General features: G+C 39.5%; 1 protein-coding gene across 1 annotated transcript; it reads right to left on the bottom strand.

Moving 5' to 3' along the window:
- Positions 1-14067: 14067 nt before the first annotated feature.
- gpr139 (G protein-coupled receptor 139) lies at positions 14068-25060 on the bottom strand (the record flags this gene model as incomplete). Its single annotated transcript, XM_083896367.1, has 2 exons — positions 14068-15059; positions 24913-25060. 2 exons carry the CDS (start codon positions 25058-25060, stop codon positions 14068-14070), a joined length of 1140 nt encoding a protein of 379 aa, XP_083752493.1.

Raw genomic sequence — 25060 nt, forward strand, 5'->3', positions numbered from 1 at the left:
AAGAGTTTTCATGGACAACGTAGTACAGTATGACCTATCGGACCAAACAAAAATTCCTCATAAAATTGTTAGATTTTCGACAACATAGTATAGTATGATGTTTTTTGTCAAATATTGGACCAAAACAAATTTTTCAAAAAAATGGTCACATTTTGGACGACATAGTATAGTATGACGTTTTTGTCAAAAAATTGTCACATTTTGGACGACATAGTATAGTATGACGAACTACATAGTATAGAATGATGTTTTTGTCAAGTTTTGGACCAAAAACAGTTTTTCAAAAAAATTGTCACATTTTGGACAACATAGTATAGTATGACATTTTTGTCAGATTTTGGACCAAAATTTTTATTCAAAAAATGGTCACATTTTGGAAGACATAGTATAGTATGACATACTACATAGTATAGTATGACGTTTTTGTCAAGTTTTGCACCAAAAAACTGTTTTTCAAAAAAAGTTGTCACATTTTGGACGACATAGTATAGTATGACGTACTACATAGTATAGTATGACGTTTTTGTCAAGTTCTGGACCAAAAAACTGTTTTTCAAAAAAATTGTCACATTTTGGACGACATAGTATAGTATGACATTTTTGTCAGATTTTGGACCAAAATTTTTATTCAAAAAATGGTCACATTTTGGAAGACATAGTATAGTATGACGTACTACATAGTATAGTATGACGTTTTTGTCAAGTTTTGCACCAAAAAACTTAAAAAAAAAAAAAATCACATTTTGGACGACATAGTATAGTATGACATATTTTGTCAGATTTTGGACCAAAATTTTTATTCAAAAAATGGTCACATTTTGGAAGACATAGTATAGTATGACGTACTACATAGTATAGTATGACGTTTTTGTCAAGTTTTGCACCAAAAAACTGTTTTTCAAAAAATTTGTCAGATTTTGGACGACATTGTATAGTAGGACGTTTTTGTCAAATGTTGGATCACATTTTTTTTTCAAAACATGGTCACATTTTGGATGACATAGTATAGTATGACATACTACATAGTATAGTATGATGTTTTTGTCAAATTATCGAGCAAAAAAATGTTTTTCAAAAAAATTGTCAGATTTTGGACGACATAGTATATATAGTATGACGTTTTTGTCAAATTTTGGACCAAAATCTTTTTTTTCAAAACATGGTCACATTTTGGATGACATAGTATAGTATGACGTACTACATAGTATAGTATGACGTTTTTGTCAAGTTTTGGACCAGAATAATGTTTTTCAAAAAAATTGTCAGATTTTGGACGACAAAGTATAGTATGACGTTTTTGTCAAATTTTGGACCAAATTTTTTTTTTCTAAACATGGTCACATTTTGGACGACATAGTATAGTATGAAGTACTACATAGTATAGGATGAGATTTTGTCAAATTATGGAGCAAAAAAATGTTTTTCAAAAAAATTGGCAGATTTTGGACGACATAGTATAGTATGACGAACTACATAGTATAGAATGACGTTTTTGTCAAGTTTTGGACCAAAAAAATGTTTTTCAAAGAAATTGTCACATTTTGGACGACATAGTATAGTATGATGTTTCTGTCAAATTTTCGGAGGAAAGTGTTGCAAGGGTCCACGGTTGGTGTAGTGGTTAGGGCTCTTGCCTTTGGATCATAGGTTCTCTGGATCAAACCCAGGATGCAACAATGGTGTCTCGTAAAGAGTTTTCATGGACAACGTAGTACAGTATGACCTATCGGACCAAACAAAAATTCCTCATAAAATTGTTAGATTTTCGACAACATAGTATAGTATGATGTTTTTGTCAAATATTGGACCAAAACAAATTTTTAAAAAAAATGGTCACATTTTGGACGACATAGTATAGTATGCCGTACTTCATAGTATAGTATGACGTTTTTGTAAAAAAATTGTCACATTTTGGACGACATAGTATAGTATGACGAACTACATAGTATAGAATGACGTTTTTGTCAAGTTTTGGACCAAAATTTTTATTCAAAAAATGGTCACATTTTGGAAGACATAGTATAGTATGACGTACTACATAGTATAGTATGACGTTTTTGTCAAGTTCTGGACCAAAAAACTGTTTTTCAAAAAAATTGTCACATTTTGGACGACATAGTATAGTATGACATTTTTGTCAGATTTTGGACCAAAATTTTTATTCAAAAAATGGTCACATTTTGGAAGACATAGTATTGTATGACGTACTACATAGTATAGTATGACGTTTTTGTCAAGTTTTGCACCAAAAAACTGTTTTTCAAAACATGGTCACATTTTGGATGACATAGTATAGTATGACGTACTACATAGTATAGTATGATGTTTTTGTCAAGTTTTGGACCAGATTAATGTTTTTCAAAAAAATTGTCAGATTTTGGACGACAAAGTATAGTATGACGTTTTTGCCAAATTTTGGACCAAATTTTTTTTTCTAAACATGGTCACATTTTGGACGACATAGTATAGTATGAAGTACTACATAGTATAGGATGAGTTTTTATCAAATTATGGAGCAAAAAAATCTTTTTCAAAAAAATTGGCAGATTTTGGACGACATAGTATAGTATGATGACTACGTAGTATAGTATGATGTTTTTGTCAAATTATGGAGCAAATAGATGTTTTTCAAAAAAATTGTCACATTTTGGACGACATAGTATAGTATGACATTTTTGTCAGATTTGGACCAAAATTTTTATTCAAAAAATGGTCACATTTTGGAAGACATAGTATAGTATGACGTACTACATAGTATAGTATGACGTTTTTGTCAAGTTCTGGACCAAAAAACTGTTTTTAAAAAAAAATTGTCACATTTTGGACGACATAGTATAGTATGACATTTTTGTCAGATTTGGACCAAAATTTTTATTCAAAAAATGGTCACATTTTGGAAGACATAGTATAGTATGACGTTTTTGTCAAGTTCTGGACCAAAAAACTGTTTTTCAAAAAAATTGTCACATTTTGGACGACATAGTATAGTATGACATTTTTGTCAGATTTTGGACCAAAATTTTTATTCAAAAAATGGTCACATTTTGGAAGACATAGTATTGTATGACGTACTGCATAGTATAGTATGACGTTTTTGTCAAGTTTTGCACCAAAAAACTGTTTTTCAAAATTGTTTTCACATTTTGGACGACATAGTATAGTATGACATTTTTGTCAGATTTTGACCAAAATTTTTATTCAAAAAATTGTCACATTTTGGAAGACATAGTATAGTATGACGTACTACATAGTATAGTATGACGTTTTTGTCAAGTTTTGTACCAAGAAACTGTTTTTCAAAAAATTTGTCAGATTTTGGACGACATAGTATAGTATGACGTTTTTGTTAAATTTTGGACCAAAATCTTTTTTTTCAAAACATGGTCACATTTTGGATGACATAGTATAGTATGACGTACTACATAGTATAGTATGATGTTTTTGTCAAGTTTTGGACCAGATTAATGTTTTTCAAAAAAATTGTCAGATTTTGGACGACAAAGTATAGTATGACGTTTTTGTCAAATTTTGGACCAAATTTTTTTTCTAAACATGGTCACATTTTGGACGACATAGTATAGTATGAAGTACTACATAGTATAGGATGAGTTTTTGTCAAATTATGGAGCAAAAAAATGTTTTTCAAAAAAATTGGCAGATTTTGGACGACATAGTATAGTATGATGACTACGTAGTATAGTATGATGTTTTTGTCAAATTATGGAGCAAATAAATGTTTTTCAAAAAAATTGTCACATTTTGGACGACATAGTATAGTATGACGTACTACATAGTATAGTATGACGTTTTGTCAAGGTTTGGACCAAAAAAATGTTTTTCAAAAAAATTGTCAGATTTTGGACGACATAGTATAGTATGATGTTTTTGTTAAATTTTGGACCCACACATTTTTTTAAATTTTTTTTCCAAATTTTGGACGACATTGTATAGTATGACGTTTTTGTCAAATTTTGGACCAAACTTTTTTTTTCTAAACATGGTCACATTTTGGACGACATAGTATAGTATGAAGTACTACATAGTATAGGATGAGTTTTTGTCAAATTATGGAGCAAAAAAATGTTTTTCAAAAAAATTGGCAGATTTTGGACGACATAGTATAGTATGATGACTACGTAGTATAGTATGATGTTTTTGTCAAATTATGGAGCAAATAGATGTTTTTCAAAAAAATTGTCACATTTTGGACGACATAGTATAGTATGACGTACTACATAGTATAGTATGACGTTTTGTCAAGGTTTGGACCAAAAAAATGTTTTTCAAAAAAATTGTCAGATTTTGGACGACATAGTATAGTATGATGTTTTTGTTAAATTTTGGACCCACACATTTTTTTAAATTTTTTTTCCAAATTTTGGACGACATTGTATAGTATGACGTTTTTGTCAAATTTTGGACCAAACTTTTTTTTCTAAAAAATTGTCAAATTTTGGACGACAAAGTATAGAATGACGTTAGTGTGAAATTTTGTACAAAAACCTAAAAAATAAAAAAGTGCCACATTTTGGACATAGTCCATACTAAGGATAATAGTAAAAAAAAAAAGTAAATTATTATATATTAAATTATGACATTGACATTTTGCTGTGTTTTTGAATGACATACTAAACTATAATAGTTTGGTGACTTTGAACTGTACAGGACAGTGTTTAGCCTCTTGGTGTCCAGCTTGACAGATTTAACAGAAGAACAGTAATCTGTGAGTTCTGTGCATGGTTGGAGCAGCTCCATGCGGATGAACGGAGCCAAAGGAAAGGAAGCAGTGCTCTATCTAGTTCTTATAATACGTCAATTGTCCTGTGGGCTAGATCGTCTCATTTCAACAGCGCATCACTTCGACTTATTATTCTGAAGCAATGCAGACTTATTATTTTAGCAGTTAGCGGTTTTATTGTGATCAGTATAAAGCCAGGCTAGACAAACCTAGACTAACGAGAACTGTTGACGTGATGCACTTAATTGTTTTGTGGCCAGGACCACTTGATTCCCCAGGAGTTTCTTGTCCTTACTCAGGAGTTGTTTGTTGTTTGTTGAACACAGAATTAATTAGTGAGCATTAGATGTGCATGCAGACAGGTTTTGTTTGAGTTGCACAAGGCGTGAGCTTCATATACAGATGCATGAAAGTGTAGTCACCCCCGTCCTTGAATTGAATAAACATAGCGCTAATCACCCAGATAGAATACAATACATGCTCTTGCCTACGTTTAGTCACGTGCTGCCTGTTTGCTTCCATATCTGCATACTGTACTGCTCTCAGTTTGTCACACACTTCATCAAGACCAGTGATTGAATTTACAACATTTAATCAGCGTGTTTCCCTCATCGAATTGAAATGAATTGACTGCCTCTGCATTCAAGTTGTTTTTGTGATGTTGTTTTTTTTATCAGTTGCAAAATCTATGAGGTGTCAAAATCCCAGGGCAGTGAGAAAATATTCAAACGTCGGGTCAGTGGGTTTACAGTTTGAAAAAGTTTAACCAATCACCAAAATGCTGCAGCGTTGTGTTGTTTCTGCTCCTCGTCAGACACGCAGTCTCCTTCTCAGCCCTGTATCTTGATAGATTGCTGTATAGCTGCCATTGTGCATTCTGATACCCCGTTTGAATTATGATTTAAGACGGGGTCATCTGAAATGTGAGTGACAGATCTTAAGACGGGAGAGTTTTAAGGGGAGGACTGTTTGAAGAGGTCATTATAGAAGGATGATTTCAGAGTGATGCACCCTCATCTATTATTTGCTGCACCTTTGTGTGAGACTGACCTGGAGGAGACCTTACTAGAGGAAGAGAGGGGGAAAGAAGAGAGAGGATGAATAAGAGTAGCAACATGGAGCAGCAAAAGGAGTTCCTCAGTCTTATTATCACTGTGACTACCCTTTTGTATTTTCCATCACGTCACTATGTGTGTCTCTTGGGAAAGAAAGGAAATCTTTTTGTCAATGCGTCATGGCTTTATTGTCAGCTGCTGGATTTGCTCATTTGCTCAATTTTAATCATGCATGGGTTTTGTGCAGAAACTATTATTATTATTTTCACTGGGCTGCACCACATCCTCTGATCAGTATGCAACGCTTTGTGGTCTTGTGTCTTCCAGTGTTTAAACAAGTCTTTTATGATGCAAACGTTCACATATTTATCAGGTGCACGTGTATAATAATATCTCACCGACACCATCGCGCACAGGCACAAATGCACAACCACTTCCGGCGTCAATTTCACAGGTGACCTTTTGTTTCTGGGGTTGTTTGGACTTGCAGTTTGTTTGATGATGTAACCACCCTGAATTAAGCACTACTCCAACATCAAGGTGGCGTGGTTAGCCAGATGAAAGCAGAGGGGCTGCATGGTGGGCAATACATTAAACAGGCGGGTATTCACAGAGAGAGCGCGGGAGGCAGCTGGAGAGAATGACTAGGTGTGATGAAAGGGGGATTAGCATGGATTCATCATCATAGAAAAGGCATGAATGCTACTCCGTGATTGTCGGGAGAGGAACTCAGCAGCAGGTTTTTAGCTTCAAGTAGCCTTAAAGTATAGCAACGAGAATCAAAAAGTATCACTTATCTTAATTGGCAGACTTAAAAGTGTGTACCTAAAATATAATAGATTACATGGTTTTTATTTTGCTTGTTGGTTTGTTTGTTTTTTATTAACCCTTGGTGCTCATGCGGCATGGATCTGTGCCGCAGACACACCCATGGTAAATTGCAGTGAGAATAATACACAACGCCTTATATGGACATCCTGGGGGTGTGTGTTTATAGGTCACATATTCAGGCTTTACAAAGTGTGTTTTTTTCATCTTTTTATGTGTTGTTGAATCAAAGTAAAAATAAAATGAATCATAACTGTGACTCAACAAACATAAGAAGCCTGAGGATGTGACCTATAAACACACACTCCCAGGATGTCCATATAAGGAGTTGTGTATTATTCCCACAGCAATTTACCAAAGGTGAGTTGTGCCACATGAGCACAAAGAGTTAATATAACCTATATTAATGCTGTGCCCATCATAATATCTGAACTACTAATGACTTAGGACAACATGCACAACTGTAATAATCATAAAAATGAGCCTTGCATGTTGTAAGTTGATGTTGATTGCTAAATAAAAGATATTTAAACAAACACAACAAATACAATAAAGCATTTCATTCAAACAAAGGTGTATTTATTTTATGTAACGTTTCCTGAAATAACTCCATTGTCAGATGAGCACTGCAAAAAACACTTGATCAACAATTAAGACAAAGTAATAACCCTGTCCCTAAACTTGGAATAAAATAGCATGTTGAACACAGCTGACACACTTAGCCCTCATTAATGTGCGTCATGGGTGAAACGTTGCTGAAAATTGCTTGCTGCTGTTCCTGCGTCCAGGTTTCCTGGATGATATGTTACACTATTAAAATACATATATATACAACACATTACTTACTTAAATTTTTACGCCTTGCAAATTAGAATGAAAAGAGTTTTCTCTCTCTTTCTCTCTCTGTGTACGTGTGTGTGTGTGTGTGTGTGTGTGTGTGCGTGTGCAAGAGAAGCTTTGTGTTTGGAGATGCTGACAGTTTTGTGGTTTTTACTCTCAGAAATGGTTAGAAATGTTTCTGTATCACACACAAATTTGCAATTATCATGACATATATTGCAAAGTGGAACATGGTGGTTCAACCTCTGTATAAAGTGGGTTCCCATAGCTAAGAAATGTTTGGTAAACAAGAATCTAATCATCTCACTTTTCAAAGACTGATCCTGTTGCCAGTAGCTGCTGATTTATTGCACCAATTTTGTTTAAAACACAGATTTATACCACTTTGTTTCCAGGATCCTCCTCTTTTGCCTATTACCTTTTGGTTGTGGGAACGTTCCCTGAAGGTTCCCCCCATAGGTTCTCCTGGGGTTGATATGGAAAGTTTTCCTAACATTCCCCTAACGTTAGCTTGTGGTTGCACATTCGGTTACTTTCTCACAACCTTCATACGACCTTCAGAGAACGTATGAATTTGGTTCCCAGAACACAATACGTCACCACTAACACCTCAGCAGACAAAAGCAAACACATTTATTTTACACACATCACTGTCATTCTCCTAAAAATCTAAAGCCAACATTGGTTTATGTTAAATTGAGCAGCGACTCTGCGTGAATAAGCAAAAATGATGGTTGGTTGATGCAAACCTCAGCACACTCTTGCATGAGTTATAGCCTGTGCTTTGGATATTCACAGACCTGTATTATATATAGCCTTCATGTGAAAGGGATTCATACAAGATGTAATGTTTTTCTCACTTCATAAATTATATATGAAGTTTACTGGAGTGAGACTCTACTTGCGAGTTGCGACTCTTCTCATCATAACTTGCACATGAGAGATTTTTAAGGACCTTTATGAACCAAATAGATCTACAGATCTCTGCAAAAACAAAAACTCTACCTGTACATTATGGTGTGGTGTAGACTAATTTAATGTATTTGTCTAATTGTAGCAAACACACAGATTCTTGTCTTCTTCTGGCAGTGACTTCAATGGTAATGCAAAAAAACAAAACAATGTGACAGATTTTTTTGGGCAAAAAAGGCGTTAATTGGCTTCTTGATAGCTGTGTGTATCGATGACTGGTGTGAGAGGACGACTGTGAGCACGAAAGTGAGTGAGTGTCTCTGTGGAAGTACTTATTTAAGTTTAAACGAGAGTTTGTGGTGTGTGTTTGTTCTCTCTGTGAAGAGAAAAACATGTTAGCTGAGTCAACGCTTCAGTCAGGAGTTTAATTGGACAAGCTATGCGCGTGCACACACACACACACACACACACACACGCACTAGTTTCCATGACTTGAGAGAACATTGCATTGACTTACATTCATTTCCTGGAGACTTACTCTATAACCTTAACCAGAACTACGACTGACCTAATCCTAATCCTAACCCTGACCCTGACCATAACCGTAACCTTAAACTAACCTCAACCTAACCTTTAAACGTGATGGGGATTCCATTTTTGACCCTATAAGGAAGACAGATCCCCATCATGTGACCGTGTGACAGATTTAGGTCCCCACAACATAAGGAATACCAGGTGCGCACACACTCTCGACTGCACCCCCTCTGAGCTCATGATTATCATTTCTATAGTTGAGAGGCTGCTGTGGAACAACAGTGCAACTGTTATCACACTCCCATCACCTTTTTTCTTCTCAACTTTTCACATTCTGTGTGTCGTGAAATGTCATCAGTCATCCAGGTTGTTGTATCTTCTGGAGAGATACAGTAATGGACTTGCTTAGTTTTCCTTGAAGCGATGCCGGCTGTTGTTCTCTTATTGTTTTAATTATTAACTCATCATTTAATTATTTGAAAGAGTACAACCATTGCTTCTATAATTATAGTTAATTGCAGAAAATGTCCAAGAAATCAAAATGGATCTTTGGGAAATTCTGAAAATATAGTCACTCATTTAAATTCTGCTTTGATACACCTGGGGAATGAAGATAAAATGCTGCTGTCTCTGTTTTCATTGAAAAACAACAACACTGCACTTACTTGCATATAAAAGCTTTGTTTTTTTGGTTCTCACTTTTAACCATTATTGTTTCTTAACATTTTCTGAAACTGAGCAAAAAAACTGCAGAGGACAAAAGCAGCTTACATTCGCTGACCCGGACATTTCTTCTCAACAACTGTGCAGACAAAAGACAGAGATCATCACCGGCACTATATCAATCCTTCGAGATCCTTTATTTCTTTGATCAAAAATATTGATATTAACCAATACTTTTCGGTGTACTTTCTCACGACAAGGTAATGCATACTTTTTACACAATCAATACATTCATTAGGAGGAAAATAATTAATTTTGCAAGCATATAATCACTCCAGTACAATCAGAAAATACTGTTTTTAAACACTGCCATGGAGAAAGGTAAAAGTCTACTCAAAAAAGGTCATTGTGTAGAAAATACAAAAAGAAACAAAAAAATACAATCAAAAATACCAGAAGCATCAGTTGTACATTCATGGATATATTGTGATACTGTGCTAAACTGTAATTAAATTCATCAGGACTGAGTATTAATAAATATTTGATTTCATATACATTACATGTCCTATGGCACAAACACATTTTAAAGCTTCTCTCTGTCTAATAACAGGCTTTGTGTACACACACGCACACACGCTCTTGCTCGATGATGGATGTGAGGACACTTGCCAATCGTTTGAAAAATGTGTCTTGACAACCACAGACAGACACGTCAACACAACAACTGTGGGCTGAGCAGGTCACAAGGGAAAGAGAGGAAACCGAGGAGAGCAGGATGTGTGAGAAATACAAAGAAAACAAGTTCACCCCCTCTGTGTGATTCATGTTTGGTTATCCTTTCAATATTGTACTGAAGATCCTGGTATTTTCCTCCTTTTATGAGGAAGATTTCTTGGCAACAACCACACACACACACACACACACACACATTCTTGTACTTGCTGCATACTGAGGACTGGGTTGCTGACAAAGTGAGGACCAGCATTTCCACTTTATAAATCAACACAATTACAAATATCTACTTCATGAATGACATCTACAAAGAACTATTGGTTACAGTACCATAAAATGTCTGTAGGTGGAGCCCCAGAGCAAAAGGGGCTGGAAAACTTTTTCGATTTTTTTTTAAATTTTTGGTCCAAAATTTTACAAAAAATGTATACTTATACTATGTCGACCAAATATATATATATATTTTTTTTAAATGACCAAAAACGTCATACTATACAATGTCGTCCAAAATGTGAAGAAAAAAATTGGACCCAAAATTTGACAAAAACGTCATACTATACTATATTTTTGACAAATTGAGTATAGCATGTTATAGCAACCTAAGGAAGTGATTTCCATGAATACAAAGTGAGGACCGGCCAAAATGTCCTCACTCCGTAAAAATGACCTCACTTTGTTGGTTAAAAACCCTCACTGGTCCTCAGTATGCCGCAAGTACAAGAACACACACACACACACACACACACACACACACACACACACACACACACACACACACACACACACACACACACACACACACACACACACACACACACACACACACACACACACACTTCATGTGGGAGGCAGAGGAACACCTGCATGTGACACCTCCGACTCAACCCTCTGCTTTGGTGTCCCAGCATGCTTGCCTCGTTCCCTGGAGGCTGCGGGAATGAGGGCATCGGTTGTCTCGCAAATGTCACATTAACATGGCTGAAACACTGGATGGTGTTCACGGGAGAAACGAATGTCATGGCAACAATGATCTGGAATGAGCTCCTTGGGCCGTCGCCCGAATTTGCTTTTATGATCTGATTTTCCCTAATGATGGCATCGCTGATCATTACAAAGTAGTGATTAGCATGAAAGCACTTATTTTGCCGCCTTTACACTAAATGAAATGAAATTGACAGGTGACTGCTCAAGGAGCCAAGTGATTACTGGTTATAAGACATGTCGGCAGTTCATCTCCATCAAATAATACTCAACATCCAGCTGCTTAACACACATACACCCACACATACATGGATCAATTTTCTGATATGAAGTGAAAAAGCAAATCTTAGTTTGTGCAAAAAAAAAACCCTCAAGATCTTCACTTAATGTAAAACGAAGAGGGGACTTTGGTGAAATCAACTTTGAGCAAAGTTTATTTGTCATAAAATGGGAGGAATTAAGGACAAGTGGGATTTTATGGGCAAAAGAGGGTGGGGAGCATTTGGCAACCGGTGCGCCCTCATTCATTTAGCAGTCCTGAAGAAAATCAATTTGTGTGCAACAACGGAATGGGAATTGAGAGTGGAGTTGTAGCCTGAGCTGCCAACTGAACAGAGAGGAGAGGACGAGTGGGACTTGGAGAACCTGGTTAATCTTTGATTGGAAAAATATCACATAAACCAGCAGCTGGAGTTTGTGCAAATGCAGCACTTATCGTGCTTAACGTAACTCTTACTGAAAATGGTAGGAAAATAAATATTTATACATCTCTTTTTTTTTATTCGGGGGTGGGGGTATCTGGGTCTATTAGTATTGATCTCAGTCAATTTCATATTTAGTGTACCGTTATAGACCATCGCACACACTTAAGTTAACATCTACTTAACTTGTTAGTTAAATACCAAACACTTGCTGAATTAAGACTTAAATATAATTATAATTTTATAATATTAATATCTTTTTAGCCGAATGATTTTGAACAGACAATGGCTGAAATGAGGCACTAAGTCAGATATGAGAGTCAAACACGAGTTGGAGATGTATCAATGACACGGTATCAGACAGACATTCATCAGATTTAACGCCGTTAATATCCATTACATTTAAGCCATTACCAGATAAGTCCACACACTCATTAGGCCTATCATCTCTCAGTATTGTCCCAGTATAAGGCTATAACAGTTCCCTCCCTGCGCATTTACATCAAGATGACTGTAACAGGTCAGAATAAAAGCGATTTCTAGCGATTCTACTGAAAAAAAAACCTGGACATTCAATGGAATAAGCATGTCTTTTAGCTGGGTAGGGGAGGGGTTGGAGTGAGATCACCTGGGCATACATCATGTAGCATCAGTCATCGTCTGCAGAATGGATGTGGATTGATTTGAATGTACTCTGTCATACTCAATACAGCACAATGTCTGTTAGTGTGTTACATTTTCGCTTGGTTGAGATGCCAAACAGTGGGAACGCTGAGACAGAGCTGATGTATGCCACGGTTTTGATGTTTACATGTTACTGGACAGCCATCGGCCGTGCAGCAGGAGAAAAGGTAGAGCTGAGTTTGTGCCTCTGTTGCCCTGAGACCAAACACACCGTTGTATCATGGTACAGAACGCCTCGGAAAGGAGAAACAAAGCTGAAGTGAGCAGAATTCCCTGCCCTCTCCATCTCTCTCGTGCTCCTCGGTCTCAGACAGCTAAAGGGACGTACGGATGCGGATTTACATTCATCATATTCAACAAGGTTATGGCTAATAGTAAGTCATAGACCATTAATAGTCAATAGAGGACTATCTACTAACAGCAAACATTTCCTCTTCCTAATATTGGAAATATGATTACTACATTAATGACCTTAGAGACACAATAGCCCCCAAGACATATACTGTCTTTTATGAAGCTACAGTAACAGTCAAGTTTACCATTAATAAATATTTTACAAACAATAAGCAAAGCACCGACTCATCCTACAACAATCTATGAGCTTGGATGTGGGATGACTTGGTCTTTATTAGTGAGTTTCGTCTGTAGGTAACCTGCACTGCTAAGATGTGATCAGCAAACACGTGAGTTAAAGTCAGTCAGGGCCGTTTAATGAAAGCCCCATTTATCATGCCTTTGAGTCTCCTCTGCATATTAAACTGGAAATGACAGCGCTGTTGTACATTACTTGAGAGACAGTCAGTTATACAGGCAGTGGACACACTGTCGTTGGCTCTGCCTGAGTGACTCACCCCATCAGGTGAGGTGTTTAATGCCCGGACTCTGACTGGATCTTTGCTGTGTGTAAATGACTCGCCATGGAACGGAGACGCAGCTGTCCATATCACTTCACCGTTTGCCAGCCGTGTACATGAGAGAGTGTCCATAAATGAACCAATGTCACCAACCATTTGATGCTTCACCGAGGTTTCATCGAGTTTATACCATAGCACTGTCAGAAATGGTGGCACATAATGTCAGTGATAGACGACGGTGATAACCTTTTTATCAGTCAGCGCTCAGTCACGTACCATTTTTTTTTTTTTTGCTTGTCGGAAACAATCAGTTTATTGGACATGAAAGGCCTCCCAATCACACGTTGGCTGTTTGATTTCCACCTGGCTAGCCTGTCACTTTGTTATGAAAGCTAGCTAATGTCACACCTCGGTTCTCTCTGGGCTTGTTGACATTTTAGAGCCTCAAAGAGTCTCATGTGGGCAAAGCTGATCACCACAGAGACAAATCCCAAAATATGTTTTCCCAGGATTGAGGGTGGGGGCAGCTGCTGGTGGCTAAATACTCAAGAGGAGATACAGATGGGCTTTCCATTTTTGTCATACTGGTACACAAACATCTTGATGCAGTGAGAGTTGGCTGGTGAAATCCAGGGACTGCTCGTGATGGAGAAGTTGTGGCTGGCGTAGAACGGCGTTGGCTGCTTTCGGCAGTGGACCAGCGCTCTCAGCACGTTAGCCGCCATGCCCCTGAAACGCTTGCTGATGAAACAGTAGAGGAAAAAGTTGACGCCAGTGTTGAGCAGTGCTAGCATGTTTGCCAGATCCGTGAGCATGTGCAGCAGTCGACCTGCATCCCGTGTGGCTGGAGGAGGCGAGTAGAAATGGTAGAGGATCATGAGGGTGCGTGGCGCCCACAGAACAGCAAAAATGGACGTTATAGCGAGGAGAATGGCGGTGGTTTTCCCAGTAGAGTAACCACGGAGGCGGAAACAGCTGCGGCGTTTGCGCAGCTTGCGCACAATGACGGCATTAAGGGAGAAGAAGACGGTGCAAGGAAGGAGGTAGACGGTAGCACAGTGGGCCCACACAAGAACATGTTGGGCCACCGTTCTTCTGTTGCTCTCTCCTCCTCCTGAACCACCACCATCGCTGCCCATTCCTGGTAGGCTGTGCCATAGCTCAGGCCACCAGTAATAAGGAGCTGCAGACAGCAGGCACCCAATATAAACTGCAAAGATCACCCTTCGTGTGCGGGCTGGGTAAGAGACTGTGTGGTAGCGCAGCGGGTGGCAAACGGCGATGTAGCGGTCAATGGTCAAAGGCACGGTGATCCAGATGGAGGTGTGAATGGAGGAGAACTCCAGGACCTGCACCGCGTTGTTTAACGACGGAGGCAGCGGCACGGCCAAAATGAAGTCCTCCAATATGAAGTCGACGAAAACAATCAGGAGTAGGACTAGGATGTCAGCGGCTGCCAGAGCCAGCAGATAGTTGTAGGAGGACTTCTGACGACGCAGCACCAGCTGGGACAGGATAACCACTGTCAGGATGTTTGCTGCGGGGGAGAGGAGGTGGGGTGGCAAGGAAGGAAGCATGAAGATGATTGAGTAGGTAGATGGAGGAAATAGAATAATGATGGAAAAAGAGTAAGAGGAGAGTTAAGTTATGGGCACAGGTTAGGTCAGGGGAGGAAACAGAGAAATTGAGTTAGTGCACAGGCAACTAAAAGGGAGCAAACATTCATTCAGCTAGCAACAAGCAAGAAAGCAATCAATAAAGAGTTGGAAGCATTAGTGATGCAGAGGACAAGACATAATGCTCAAGGCCAGTGGTCAAGAACCATTTTTGACCCGTCTCCACCCAAATATCTGGAGCCGCAAACCCTATTCGACCATAACATGAAGATACTAAACTAAAGTTTGACGCATTTGTGTAATTTTTAACGTACAAAAGAAAACGGTTGACAATGCATAGCTCTTGACAAAAGAAAACACTGTTGGCACGTGTAGGCCTACTTCAAAATAAAACACAGAATAATATTCGTCATTTAAGTGTTGGGAATGGCTTCCCATATTTCTAACACAGGTCTGTTGAGTTCGGGGCGGTTTTTTAAATATTGCATTTGATGTAGACATAGGACGTGACGCCTGGTTTTAGTTGCGGGAATATTAAATCACCCTTGATCTCTAAATAAGAGGTGTTCACTGTGAAAGACTTCAATTTAAATGTAAATAATTGTTTTATTTTGAAGCTTCAGGGAGCCACTGTAGAGTAGCTGAAGAGCAGCCCTCGAGCCACATGTTGCAGACCCCTGCTCTGAACCCTCCCTTTCGGCCGACTTTATGCAAAAATGGATCTGTTATCATTATTTGCTCTACTCCACCAGCTATTACAACCCAGTAATCCCTCCCCTGTTTATTGCCCCCTTCCCATTTCCCTTTCATCTACACCTGCTGTGTAATTCCAGCAGCACCTGCCTCTGCCTTTTGCCAACTTGTTATCTATAATAAAGAGCAAAGCCACAACAAACACAGGGGAGCATCATACAGCATCACCACCTTGGCAATCTGCTGAGTTCACTAATGCCTCTCACTGAGCCGCTGGTAATTTACTTCCTAAAACAAGGACAACCCCATCTCTCCCTGTCTGACGAAATTTTTTTTTACACCATTTCTCCAACATGTGCTGTCATATCTTCTAATCTGAAAAATAAGATTTTTCTCTTGCCTCCTTATTTTTTATTTTCACTTTCTTAGACTCAGCAGGTAAATAGTTCAGGAGGGAATGGCTATTCTGTTGTTTTTATATGGACAGGAACCTGGACACAAAGGCTGGTTGTGATTTATCCATACTGCTGCTTTTACCAAAGCACCACTGCTGCGTGTCAGCATTAGTCACAGCATTCACTCTCTCACGTGGAACTGCAGTACAACAATTGGATTGAACAATGTCATCACATGTCTTCTTTCCTTGTCCTATTGTGTTCCCTATACTCCCCACTGTCACCAGAGCTTGTACCACGTCATGCGCAAGATTCAACATGTCTCTAAGGTAGCGACGAGAGTGTCTCCAAGGATATATCGACACTACGTCTACAACACTACAGATCCACACTTCATCCATACTGACACACATACATCATTTGACCATTCGGGTACACTGGGCAGCATCGGGAAGCCAATTCTTGCCTCTGAGTTTGTTTCAGTTAATGTGAACAACTGTGACATTGATTCCAAAGGTCTAACAAGAGTTGTCAAACTAAAACTGAGCTGAAAATCTGGACTTTTTGAAAAAAAAAGGAAAAGTAAGAGTATTGTGAATACAATATAATATAATATAACATAAATATGAAGATATTTGCTTCTCTTATACTGTTGCCACATTGGCACTTGAACCACCTTGAGTGGTTAACTTACTTACTTCTCCCCCATTCAATTAAATAATGTTGCAATGCTGGCATAGTGTGACAATGATTGTGGATTTTACCAAAAAAAGCATAATTTTACATTACAGTACTGTAATAATATAGTATGATATTGGGGTAGTAATGCCATCTTATTTTTAGTTGAATTTTAAGCTTGGCAATGGAAATTGTAATGGTGTGATAATAAGGAGATAACACATCAGTCAACATTTCCAAATTATTATCGAGGAATTAACCTTGGTTTGAGCTCTGAACCATAAAATGGTAGATTCACTGGTGTTAGGCCAAGACTGACTTTCAGTGTTCAAAATAGTATTGGGTGAATGTTTAAAAAATAAATAAAAAAAAAAAAAAAAGATATTCAGTTCATGTGCCATGTAGTGTTACATTCTTCTGGTTTTCTGCTGAAGCTAACCGGGGAAAAAAGGATATGTTGACTAGCCACTAGGGGGCAACGTTTGAATGGAAGTCTATGGGAAACTGAGCTCACTTCCAACTTTTCCTGAGAAGTTGATGGTCTCAAATGCTAGTTTCCATTCTTCTTTAATAGCACATGATGTCCATTGACGTCTGTGAACTTTGATTTTCAAAATATGGCTCTTTGCAAATTGCAATTAAAAACAGGAGATCAGATTCCTATGGTTGCCACTTGAAGATCAACACAATGCATATCCTCTTTAACTGTATCTTTATTATCCTAACTGGCAATCAAACATGAAATACGCACAACGCATCATGAACAGAGTGTTGTTAACATGCTAACCATGTACGTATTTTGTGGAAATTGCTGGTGCGGCATGAAGTCGAGTCCAATCTGTTCAGATGGATCTGACACTGAGCACTGAGACATCAATGCTCTTAACAGCTGTCACTGTCCATGTAGTGTGTCCATGTGTGTGTGTGCGTGTGTGTGTGTGTGTGTGTGTGTGTGTGTGTGTGTGTGTGTGTGTGTGTGTGTGTGTGTGTGTGTGTGTGTGTGTGTGTGGTCATGTCCACCTCTGCAGTAATAGATCAGGGATTGGATTAAGTATGGCAGCTTGGAGTCTGGTACATCACACTTCACAGTCTCAGCCACTATCAGCTGATTACAAATTACAGAGCCGGCTCCAGATAATGACTAAAGATGTCCTTGCCAGACTGGAGGGTGTGCAACAGAAGAGACAGAACCACGTCCGCACATGTCTGCACACATGCACAAGTGCACGTAAAACATATACACACACAAAGATCGTTATTGATGCACCAATTCATTACCATACACGCCATCAATAACCATAAATGCCCGGTCAATATCATTTACAAGACCCCACAAGCCAATATAGATGTTTGTGTGGGGGTTATCGCCACACTAACCTCTGCACAGACAAGTTGAATTGCTTTTGTGTTGCATCTCGGTTTACTGCGTTGCTGATTCCCTGGTTTCAGATATTGTCGTACAAATTCAATCTATTTCTTATTCTTTTGGGGTTATCTTTGTTCTTCAAAATGTACTTTTGTTTACGTGGACTGTCCATATGGTTAAGTGACATTTCCATTTATTTTCACTGCTATGGTGACTTCTTGTTTTGGCTCATTTTAACACCCTTTCAGGTCGTACTGACTCTCAATTTGTGCAATTTCCTCTCACAGCTGTAAGTGTGTCAACTATATGCAGCCTTCACCTCTCTCGCCTTACAGCAGGTTTATCCAAGAGAAGAGAGGTTATCATTCTGAAAAGTTCCCCGCTAAGCTGCGCAGCTCACACATTTCCAAATGTAGAGCTGATACAAACACCTTGAATCCACCTTTGTTTCTCGTACCTCTGCCCATCGATTCTCTCATTTTTATTCTCCCTCTTTATTGCTAAAAACAGTGGAGTGACATGAAATGGGAACAGTGTGGTATTAACTGCCACTGGCTCTATTATTCTGTTTGGGCTCCCCCCGTGAGTCGGGGCTTGCCACAGACAAACAAAAGAGATCTGTGGCGAGCTTGACATTTCCATTTAGCTGTTTCTGGCTTGCACCAGGTTGCCCATTCATTTCAAGTGACTCCTGCTCTTTGTGTTGTCTCTGGGGCTGTGGGTAGGGTTGGAGGTGGGAGGGCTGGGCTCGGATGGATGTGCTCAGCATTCTGCAGGTATGAGGTGGCACATGCTGGGCTTGTCACAGTGGGGACAGGCGAGTTGGAGAGATGCAAGAGCAGAGAAGAGACAGGAAGAGGACGGAAAGAGAGAGAGAGAGAGGGGGCAGCTGTGCTTGCAAACTGCGCTCCTGGACACACAGCAGTTCACAGACGTGTCCCCCTTTTTTTCTTTTTCTTATTGCACGGAAAAATAAAGTGTCCCCTGTTGCGAGGGCGTATAGGACATATACAAAATAATGAGTTGCTGTGTGCTTTTGTCTGTCCCACATTTGTGTTATGTGCTCACATGGGTGACTCCTTATATATGACTATTTGTGTGGGAGTGCAATTGTGTCTCTGGCCCCTCCTCAACACTATTGTTAAAGGGGAGAAGAGAAAGCACAGTGAACTCCCTGAGGTGTATAACGAGGCTGACTCATCCTCCCACCAAAGGGACACGTTCAGATGGATTGCCAACAAACGACACTCCGCCGCTTAACCCCTCAAAATTAGTGGCAAATTATTAGATGCTGCCACCTCCCGCGCTCACTAAGTCATTAAGCCTCCTCACGGGACCCATGCAGGAGCACTGACAGAGAAATAATGCCAACGATATAATGATAAAAAGAAAAAGATATCTATAAAACCAAAGCTAGTGTTGCGTTTTTGTCATTTAAAGGACACTGAGGATCGGCTTTGACAGCTTATCTGGACACTAATAAGACAAGAGGAGAAGAGGGGGATAAGAAAAAAAGATGGGAGAAGGGAAAAAAGAAGAGTGGTCTGAGAAAAGGTCACTGACAGTTAAAAAAAGGAGAGCAGGTGATGGGGAGTGAATGGAGGGCAAGATTAAAAGGAAAGACAGAGAGGGAGTGTGTGTGTGTGTGTGTGTGTGTGTGTGTGTGTGTGTGTGTGTGTGTGTGTGTGTGTGTGTGTGTGTGTGTGTGTGTGTGTGTGTGTGTGTAGCGAGGTATCAAAGCTTGCTTCAAAGGTCACAGACACTTTGTTCCTGATGACAACCATTTCCTTTTCGTTTTCTTTAAGTGTCAGACCCGACATAAAGCAGCACAATTCCCTTAATTCAGCCCAACACAAACCAGGGGACACCATCAAAGATAAACTTTATCATTATCATTATTATTAGTATTATTATTATTATTCTCGCATGTTGAAAAAAAAGAAGAAAACATGAAACAGAATCCCCTTTATCATGATTAGTACACTGATGTTTGGGCTTGAGATGTGGATAAAGGCTGGAGGAGCGTGTAACACGGAAAGATGCAATAAAGTATTGTCTTTATTGCATCTTTATTGCGAAGAGGGGGAAAAAAATGAGTCAAAGAGAGAAAATGGTAAGAATGGAATGGGCATATTAAGAGAACGATATTGATGCTACTGCAGTGCTGCACTGCTTGCTTCCCTGTCGAGCCGTTCATTTTACGGGCGGACCACAGTGAGTCACTGTTGTGGTGTAGACGACTGCCTTTCACGTGTTTATCGTCTATGACCAGTGCCGACAATTAGGTTACCGTTGGATCTCTACTAAATAGCTTCTGTGTGGGTTACGGCTTTTAAACCACATGCAAGATAAAAGTTAATTATAACGATAAGAAACACATTTGCAGAATTAAATGCAGGGAAGAGAAGTGAGTGAGGAAAATGATTATGTCAAAACAAATGTCACATCACAGCTCCGCAATTATCCTCAAGATTGATTGATGCACTTACCTGCCAGTTTATTAAGTACATCTTAATAACATTGACTGCTTGCTCGTGCAAACATCATTTATTGATGTAAATGATTTTGAACATGCCTTGGTTGTTGGTTGCCAAATAGGCTGGTGTGAGTATTTCAGAAACGACTGATCTGTCAGGGGACAACCATCTCTTGGGTTTACACAGAACTGCCTACATGTCAAACTTTGAAGCAGACGGGGCATTCACAGCTTTCCATTCAGGGCAGTGACAGCATCTCGTTGAGAGCTATAGCTGCCACTGCCCCCTACAACATCCCTGATTTATTGCATCCCTCCTCTCTTGCCTCCCCTGTCCTCGGGCGCCCTCACTGGCCTGTCCCCCATGACAAACGTGTTCACAGTGTCTTGCCCTCCCTCCTTTTCCTCTCCACAACTGAAGGCTGGAGACAAAACAGAAATTCTCCCTTGTTTGATTTACTATATTTTTTATCCTGTCGTTTCTCCTCTCAGTCCATGTCTCAGCATAAAAACTCCAATAACATCCTCTCCTCATCCAGTTCACACCTCCTCAACTCATTTAAAATCAAAGTGTCCATTAACAAGTCTCTATGTCGCCCCCTGTGCAGACTGACAGATCAGTGGTTCAACTAAAAATCAAGGGGCAGCTCTCATCATTAAGCAGGGCTCGGCCTATTATTGCAACATGGAATCGTGTGAGTTGTGAGCACTGAACATCCCTGACCTTTTTGCCTCACCGCACACTGTTGAACAGCAACACAATCTCAGAGACGTCTTAAGGAAACGACACACTTGTTTGCGTGTGTGTAAGCGGAGGATGGACGTGCCTACAGGAAACACAACTCAACAAACAACAAACCTAATGTTGCAGAGAGCAAGTTTGGGTGATTTCTGTTGTTGTTGTCGATGCTGTGGTTTCGCCTCTGTTTGGACACTTTATGGCATCGACCAAACAAGAACTGCTGCAAAACTAACAGGTCTCACTCTCGTAAAGATTTGAGTAGAGAGAGATGAGTTATAACTGCTCATTGTTATGGTTAAAACAACAAACTATTTAGTAAGCTATGGCAACACGTGGTCTTCATTGAAATAAACCAGTTTTATCTGCTGGTAACATGGCCGGTTCAAGCCTTCATGGGGCCCTGAGCAAAATGTGATTTTGGGGGCCCTTTATCAACACCAATAATAAAGTAATACAGCAGTAAATAAAAATTGTACTTGTAGCTGTTCTTGCCCTTATATAGGGTTAAATCTTTCATGGTAAAAAAAATGGGTTGATTTTCACTTCATAAATAAAGAATAAACAATAATCAATAATTATATTATATTATCATTAAAGGTGCCATATGTAAGAATGTGGCCAAAAATGGTTACTACATTCAAATTCAAAATACCGAGGTCTTTTAGGTATGTTTTCTGATGTAACCCGTGGTTGCTCGGCAGCTTAGACTCTACTACTCTACTCTACATTAACATTATTTGCAGTCTGCAAAATATTTTTTTAATGCAAATATTTCGGCTGTACTGTTGTTGTTGGTGAGTTCAGTTTGTTATATGAACATTATAAAACAGCACCACGTTTAGTCACATGAAATACAATTTGACAAATACTTAAATAATAAATAAAAAGAGAACAAAACGCGTTAAGAACATTTGTCTGAAAACAATAGAAAATGTGCGAAAGGCTCTGTCTGGTGAGACACAAACAGTCCCTGAATTTGTATTGGTCCATCCATGGTTTAAACCATGCTATATGAGAATGTGGAGGTCTGATGTCACACTACTTCCTCATTTTGGTTCACATCCTCCTCATTTTGAACATAAACAAACATTTTTTTTCTGTGTGTATTTGTTGAAATAACTCTTTGTTAATAAAACCCTGTGACTCAAAACCAGTGAACGCCACCAGATTTCAGATTTAATATTAGAAACACGCACGCTAAGTATCATAATTTATTGCCTTATATTAAAGCCGCAGCTACTGCTTAATTCGCTGATGAGAGCGTTGCATACACGAGATGTGATTACATCGCTTATCAAATATTCAATAAAACTGTTCATAAAATGAGTCGAATTCTTCCACCGCTGTGCAGTTGTGTAATTCTCTCTGTCTCTGCGCCACATTAGAGTTTTTTAATACAGAGTAGTTATTTGACAGCACATTAGAACATTACAAAGCATTTGTGCTGATACTGTAATGATGTTTCATAGACACATTGCGCATGAGAGAGATGATGGATTCAAGTGCCTGACTTGGCCCTGTATATTTAGAAAGCTTCATCCGTTTATATCACACGGACTCAATCATCGGCTCTATGCAGTTTGCATCTCAGCAGTAAAGTGCTTTAAATTATACTGTACAGCAAAAAGAGCTGACCTCACTTCTGTAATCCTGGTTGTATCAGGGCCTGTGGCAAAGCGCCCACTCCTTCATAGCGCGCCGTTTGCTATGCGAGCACAGGTCTGTTCTCTCTTTATCAATGTGTGTCGAGCAGAGGGAGAGAAAGAGAGTTAGCGATTAATTAAAAAATGTGGCAATTCGTCTCAGCTCTGTCGCCTGAAGCTCCCCCACTCTGGGTTCAGAGGTGCTACTTCACTGGCTCTGCTCTTATTACTCTCTTTCTGCTCTGGCCATCCTCTTCTCCTTCTTCTTCTCCTGTCTCTACCTTAAGTTCATCATCTCGAGAGGTCACACAGTAATCTATTCCCACCACTTGACTTCCGTAATCACCTTCCCACATCCCTGCTTTTTCCCCCTCAAGTCTGTGCTTGTGATACTTCATGTGACCCCTCTCCTCTGCCTGCAGCCTCACCGTCAAAGTCTGTGAGAAAAAACCTGCTGCTGCTAACTAATGCATCACTTAGTGCTGCTGACATCAACCGGTGGTATATTAAGCAACAGCCTGTGATGAGTGTTTAATACGTGTGGGTCTGCAGGTCACACTGCTACTATACTCACACGGGCCGCACAAATGAAACATCCATGATTCAGCGTAGAGAGGAACGAGCTGTGTCAAAACGACTGAATAAGTCGAAACTCGCCACCGCACTCAACGCGGCCATTAAACCAGGCAACTATTGCAAGAGCGCATTACACTGGTGACTGTTGGTTCCCCGGTTAAACAAGCAGCCTGGATCACAACCGCGAGGACGACTGCAGCAGAATGTCACACAACTCTGGGAGGGGGGGGGGAAGCTTTAAGCGACAGCAGAGAGAATCGCTTGTGTAGGACTTGACTTCGCCGTCAAGCAGAAATAAATAGGTGAGAATTGATCAGAAGGAGAGACTTTTGCTCTCACAAAGACAGCAAATCTTTGAAGCAGCTGCAGTCTTGGCATACAGACGCTTTCCACTTGGCACTGCAGATGTGTTAAACAGCTCAGAATGTTCAACTCACGTCTTTGTTCTGTGCTAAAGAAGAGGTGTTATTCTTGGGTAATAGGAATGATCAATAGCAATGTGCCACAGCTTTAGCTTTTCAATAAATGACACTTTTTAATGAAGGGTTCAATTGTATCCTGTTTTTTTTTTGTTTTTTTTTTTCATTTTAGTGGTGGGCCAAATTCTCTGATCACACAACACTTTTTCCTCTTTTGTCTGGCTTTTAGGGTTTTTCTCTGTGTCTTTGTCTTTTCTTTTACACACAAACTTTGAGTGCTCATGCACCACTTTGCCTCCCTGTGTGAGACTAGGTCAGCGCTGATAGATCACACAGGAGGATGAGGCGGTAAATGGGGCTGACAGTGACTTAACAGTCAGGACACAGCAAGGAAGCATAATTATTGCAGGTCACTACTGGGACCCATGTAACACACACGTAGAGAGATTAACCAAAAGATACACATTCTTGTTTTGTCCATTTTTTTTTAAACATGTGTCTAAAGCGACAGGCGAACAAAAGGATAAACACAAGCACCTACAAATACAAACAAAGAACAAACGCATGCACAAGTGGTGCCACAAGGTCACAATGGCAAATCAACAGCGTGTGAGCCAAGTGTGGCGTTCATGTGGTAGACACACGTTCACTCAAACATGCGGAGAAGTGCAAGACAAATCAAGATGCAAAGCACAAACTCCTGCATGCCTCTAATGCACACTTCAATCAGCCACATGAGCACATTAACACCACATAACTCATGCCTGGTATTATAAGATCTCTTACCCGGCAGGCCGAGGCAGAGCAGGACACTGTAGTAGATGACAGGCAGTGGTCCGAGAGGGCATCCCTGGGCAACCTCAGGGGGATACTGCCCCGGGCTCCAGGTGCTCCCGTTTGGGGAAAAAACAGGGAAGATGTGGCTGTGCTCCAT

This window comes from Microchirus variegatus, assembly GCF_963457635.1.
Source record: "Microchirus variegatus genome assembly, chromosome: 10".
NCBI lineage: Eukaryota > Metazoa > Chordata > Actinopteri > Pleuronectiformes > Soleidae > Microchirus > Microchirus variegatus.